This window comes from Epinephelus moara, chromosome 22, assembly GCF_006386435.1.
Source record: "Epinephelus moara isolate mb chromosome 22, YSFRI_EMoa_1.0, whole genome shotgun sequence".
NCBI classification, from domain to species: Eukaryota; Metazoa; Chordata; class Actinopteri; order Perciformes; family Serranidae; genus Epinephelus; species Epinephelus moara.
Genome location: NC_065527.1, coordinates 115,175 through 120,988, shown reverse-complemented (window position 1 = coordinate 120,988; position 5,814 = coordinate 115,175). Strand labels below are relative to the sequence as shown.

The window sequence follows — 5,814 nt, the reverse complement described above, 5'->3', positions numbered from 1 at the left end:
TTTACAGGGAGCCAGTGCAGAGAAGCTAAAACAGGAGAAATATGATCTCGTTTCTTAGTTCCTGTTAGTACACGTGCTGCTGCATTCTGAATTAGCTGGAGAGTTTTTAAGGACTTACTAGAGCTACCTGATAATAGAGAGTTACAGTAATCCAGCCTAGAGGTAACAAAAGCGTGGACCAATTTTTTTCTTTTCAGGTCAGGATAGGCCTAATTTTCACAATATTACGCAGATGAAAAAATGCAGTCTGTGAGGTTTGTTCTATTTCGTCCCTACTGACCGCCAGAGGCGGTGCATAAGCACTGGACCGCTGCATGAACTCCGGGAGGTTATATCTTCCGGTGTCAGCAGGTGATCTGTTCCTTTATTCTTCTCGCAATTCGCGCGTTGAGGGGTTCGTAAGTTCTTTGCTGTTGATTTCACATGTTGCTGGCCCTGTGCAGCCTCGTGCCTCTGTGGTGGGAGTAACGGGCTGACGCTTTTCCTCCGAGGGGCTCTGGCCAGCATGTTGTACGATTTTTGGGATTCAAAGTTGAAGGATTTAGTTGTGGTTGGTGACGGTGGTGTTTACGCTACTCTCTCCCAGCTCAGTTGTGCTTGTAAGAAATATATATATACTTATATATATTTTTAAAAAAAAATAAAAAAAGAAAGGAAAGAAGGCTGATAACCTTGTTGGTGACGGTTGTGTGCCCGCCCCCTCTCCCAGCTTGGTCTGGTGGTTTTTTCTACTGTGTTGACATTTCTGCTCCCGGCAGTGTCACACTTTTCTGGGCTCCTCGCTGGCTTTCTCCGCCTGGTTACAGATGGAGCACGCCTGTGGCAGCTGCATGACCTCCCTTGAGCCTGAGGACGGCCATGACCACTGTGTGGCCTGTCTTGGCGTGGACCACCTGCAGGAGGCCCTCACTGACAAGGCCTGCATGAACTGCAGTATCATGCCTCGGTCGGTGAGGTTGGCCAGACTGGCCCAACTGGATCCTCTGGCCTGCCTCCCTTCCTTCCAGTCTGAGAGGGCGGACTTCTGTGGCGCCCCTGTGCAGAAGAGGTCTGCCACACGGAACGGGGACGGTGCTCCCGCGTAAAGGAGGAAGGCGGCGGCGAAGGACCAGCTCTCCTCCAAGGTTGACCACTTGGCTGCTCATATGGAGCAAATTAAGGCGCTCCTCATGAGTCTCCAGCCTGCTGGTGGGGTGGCACCTCATCGCAGCTTCGTCGAGTCAGTTTTGGGACTCACAGGGTAATCTGCCCCTTCTGACGGCAGCTGGCTCCTCCCATTTCTCAGCCCAGAGTTCTCGGCGGGGGTCTGATGACTCCTCCATGGGGGCGATCATCCGGGAAGCCCTGGCACGTCTGCAGCTCGATGCCCCGAGCCAGGGGCAGGCTCCCAGTGCGTTTCACAGGCGCAACCCTTCCTCGGCAAAGGTTGCAGTGCCGCATTCTCCAGACTTCCTGAAGGAGCTGCACTCCTGTTGGAGGGACACTTCAACCCTCACCAGGCCAGGGTCAGATGAACGGGCCTTGGCTGCCATGGAGGATGCCAAGTCGGTGGGGCTCCTCCACATGCCGGCGGTTGAGCCTCCAATTGCGGCCTTGTTTGTGGCTCCGGATGAGACGATGAAGTCCAACCCTAAGTGTCCTTCTGCCCAGTGTAAGGTTACTGATGATTACGTCTGCAAGGCCTACAACACAGCAGCACGTGTCGGCCGCTTGGGGAACACCCTCTCCCACTTACTCCTTGCCCTCTCAGCCTCCCTGCGGGATGCACAGGTGGACGACTCCATCCGCGACATCTGTGATGCGTCACTGCAGGCTTTTGCCTACTAGACAAGGGAGCTGGGACGGCTGATGTCGACACTTGTCCACACTGGCCGTCATGTCTGGTTGGCACAGTCACCTCTGACGGAGGCGACTCATAGGGTCCTTCGCCGGGTGCCAGCAGAACCTGGGGAGCTGTTTGGTTCTGCTGCTCTGGACACACTGGACTGCACCGCTGAGGCCGACAAGACCAGGCGGCGGCTTGCGAGCCTCCACAAAAGACCACCTGTTTCCAGAAGCGGATCGAGGACTTTTCCATCTGCCCCTCAGCGTCCTCCACGACCATCTCCCCGGGGTGGCCAATGCCAACGGCGGGACGAGAGGAACTCGGCACGTGACTTTCATTCCACTCTGCGCCATTCACCTCGGAAGCCTCAGGACCCCAAGCCCAGCCGCTGCACTTCCGGCTCCTCCAGGGGCCAGGGGGCCTAGGCGCAGGGCAGGTCGTTGGCTGCTTTTCCCAGGAGCAGCTCAGTCACTGGGCTGCCTGCTCGCCAGACCCCTGGGTAGTTGCCACCTTGACCTGGGGTTACGAATTGCAGTTTCAACACCGGCCCCCAGCCTTCAGCCGGGTCAACATGACAGTCATCAAAGACTCGGCCAAGGCCCAAGCATTAGCTCAGGAGCTGTCCACCCTCCTGGACAAGGGCGCCATCACACCGGTGGACCCCCTCCTTCAACCCTGGGGATTCTACTCGACCTACTTCCTTGTCGGCAAGTAGGACGGCGGACTCTGTCCCATCTTGGATCTACGTGGCCTAAACAGGTATTTGAAGGTTCTACCATTCCATATGTTGACCTCAGCGGACGTGATGCATGTGATCCAGCAAGGCGAATGGTTCAAGTCCATCGACCTGAAGGACGCGTACTTTCTTGTGCCCATTGTGACCCATCATCAGCCCAGTTCTATGAGTCCCGGATGACCACCAGAGTGTCTGGTCACTCACACGCGCTCGCGTGCAAATTTTGGGAACAGATCACCTGCTGACACCGGAAGATATAGCCTCCCAGAGTTCATGCAGGGGTCACGGGTGATGTTGTTGATATTCGTACTCGACATGCGCTAGCACAGGCGGGGTTATCCAGTGCTTATGCACCGCCTCCGGTGGTCATCCAGGACTCATAGACCCATAGTTACAACTGTAACTTTTCGTTTTAAATGGGAATTAAAAGACAAATCATGATCAAATATTACTCCGAGGTTTTTCACGGTAGTACTAGAGGTCAGAGCAATGCCATCTAGAGAAACGATGTCATCAGATAAGTCTCTGAATTTAACATCAGGAAATTGGTGCTCATTCAGGTTTTTATGTCTTTAAGGCAGTTATGAAGTTTAGTTAATTGATTACTTTCTATCACACCTATACTAATCACACCTTTATCGATCACACCAGTACTGTTCTCACTTGTACGAATCACACCTGTACAGATCACACCTGTACTGATCTCAACTGTACTAATCACACCTATACCGATCAAACCTGTTCTGATCACACCTGTACCGATCACACCTGGATGGTCACACCTGTACTAATCACACCTGTACTGATCACACCCGAACTGATTTCACCTGTACTAATCATACCTGTACCAATCTCACCTTTACTGATCACACCTGTACTAATCACACCTGTGCTGATCTCACCTGTACCTATCTTACCTGTACTGATCACACCCGTACTAGTCACACCTGTACCGATCTCACCTGTACTGATCACACCCGTACTAGTCACCCCTGTACTGATCACACCTGTACTGATCACACCCGTACTAGTCACCCCTGTACTGATCACACTTGTACTGATCGTACCTGTACTAGTCACCCCTGTACTGATCACACCTGTTCCGATTACACCTGTTCCGATCACCCCTGTACTGATCACACCTGTACTGATCACACCTGTTCCGATTACACCTGTTCCGATCACCCCTGTACTGATCGTACCTGTACTGGTCACACCTGTACTAATCACACCTGTCAATCATCTTCAAATGAATCAATCCCTGTGCAGTTCAAGGGAAAATAATCATCAGAAAGTGATGTGAGGTCACACCTGGGACGTTGACGTGAACACCTGGTGTAAACGGAACACCTCCACCTAAGAACAACAGAAACAACAAACATAAACTCAGGTGTGGCGTCACTTCCTGTTTGTTTATTTCACCCTGTGGTGACATCATCAGCCTGACTCATCTACCTGCTGCAGGTAAACATCCAGGTGTCACCTTTCCTCTCCTACAGAATGTTTCCTACATCCTCAAGAAGCCAGGAAAGGAGGCACTGAAGGTTCCTCACCCTCACCTGTCTCAGGTAGAAACGTACCCATCAGGCTGAGCAGGAAGTCGTGACTGGATGCGTCAATCGGTCCTGGAGGACAAGAGGACAGAGGGCACAGGAGAGGACATGAGACATGGACTTAGACAGTACAGTTCCCCCTACCATTCTATTACAACACCCCCCGCCCCCTCTTAAAGGTTCAAGTTAATTTAATTTGATTTTAATTTCTATATAGCGCCAGATCACAACAGAAGTCATTAAGGTTTCCTTTTCTATAGAGCAGGTCTATAACCTGTCCTAAATAGCCTTATGTTATTTATCTTATTTACATGACGGCATGTCATTTCTATCTCCTGGCTGCATTTTCCTGCCCGAGCCCGACGTAGTTTGTTAGCTGACATAGTTATTGTTATGGACAATGTGTAAATGACCATAAAGAGACTGCTGTTACTCACAGTTAAACATGGCGCTACATACACTCAATTGGAGTGAAGCCTGTGTTGCGTTCAGGTGTTGTCAAATTCCAGCACTTGAATAGGCCATAGCACATGTCAAGTGGGCTGAGTTAAAGTTTTGATTTATCACACCTGTCCTGTGCAACTATTCTGTAGACCTGTCCTGATCACACTTGTCCTGTACACCTGTACGTTACACTTGTCTGGATCACACCTGTCCTGTACACCTGTATGTTACACTTTCCCTGTACACCTATCCTGTACACCTATCTTTTACACCTGTACGTTACACCTGTCCTGTACACCTGTCCTGTACACGTGTATGTTACACCTGTCCTGTAACACCTGCCCTGTTCACCTGCATGTTACACCTGTCCTGTATCAATCAATCAATCAATCAATCAATCAATCAATCAATCAATCACATTTATTTATAAAGCCCAATATCACAAATCACAATTTGCCTCACAGGGCTTTACAGCATACAACATCCCTCTGTCCTTAGGACCCTCACAGCTGATCAGGAAAAACTCCCCAAAAACCATTTAACGGGGAAAGGGAAAGGTTAAGGGTTAGGGTTAGGTTTATGATACACCTGTCCTGTACACCTATCCTGTAGACCCCACCCAACTGCAAATTAGACTGTAGGTACGATGTCAGACAGACCTCACCTGGACACTCACCTGTATAATCCAAGTGAGAAACTCCGCCCCCAAATGAACCCAGAACACCTGAGACAGAAAGAGACAGGTAAACAAACAGGTAAACAGACAGGTATACAGACAAGCAGGAAAACAAACAGGTAAACAGAGATTCATTCTGTTCTAGCTGTCCTCATCTGTCAGTGTCACCTGTAGCCCCTTCCCCTGAAGCTCACCTGTCTGACTGTCGGCTCCACCCCCTCCTCCTCCATTCAGCAGCTTCTGCCCATTACCTGAAGCACACAGTCAAACACACACTGACCAATAATCAAACACACACACTGATCAATAATCAAGAACACACACTGATCAATAATCAAACACACACACTGATCAATAATCAAGAACACACACTGATCAATAATCAAACAGACAGTGATCAATAATCAAACATACAAACTGATCATTACTCAAACATACACTGATCAATAATCAAAGACAGTGATCAATAATCAAAACCATGCTGATCAATAATCAAAACCATGCTGATCAATAATCAAACACACACACACACACACACACACACACACACACACACACACACACACACACACACACACAC

At 49.8% G+C, this 5,814-nt stretch overlaps 1 protein-coding gene across 1 annotated transcript in view; it reads right to left on the bottom strand.

The window, feature by feature from the left end:
* Nucleotides 1–5,814, bottom strand: part of si:ch211-80h18.1 (uncharacterized protein LOC555593 homolog) — a 32,700-nt gene that overhangs the window by 11,649 nt on the left and 15,237 nt on the right. Inside the window, exons 11-14 of the mRNA XM_050035153.1 lie at nucleotides 5,429–5,485; nucleotides 5,235–5,282; nucleotides 4,121–4,186; nucleotides 3,873–3,917 (exon numbers count right to left, since the gene is read on the bottom strand). Of these exons, the coding sequence (XP_049891110.1) occupies nucleotides 3,873–3,917; nucleotides 4,121–4,186; nucleotides 5,235–5,282; nucleotides 5,429–5,485 (216 nt within the window). The remainder of the gene's footprint in view (nucleotides 1–3,872; nucleotides 3,918–4,120; nucleotides 4,187–5,234; nucleotides 5,283–5,428; nucleotides 5,486–5,814) is intronic.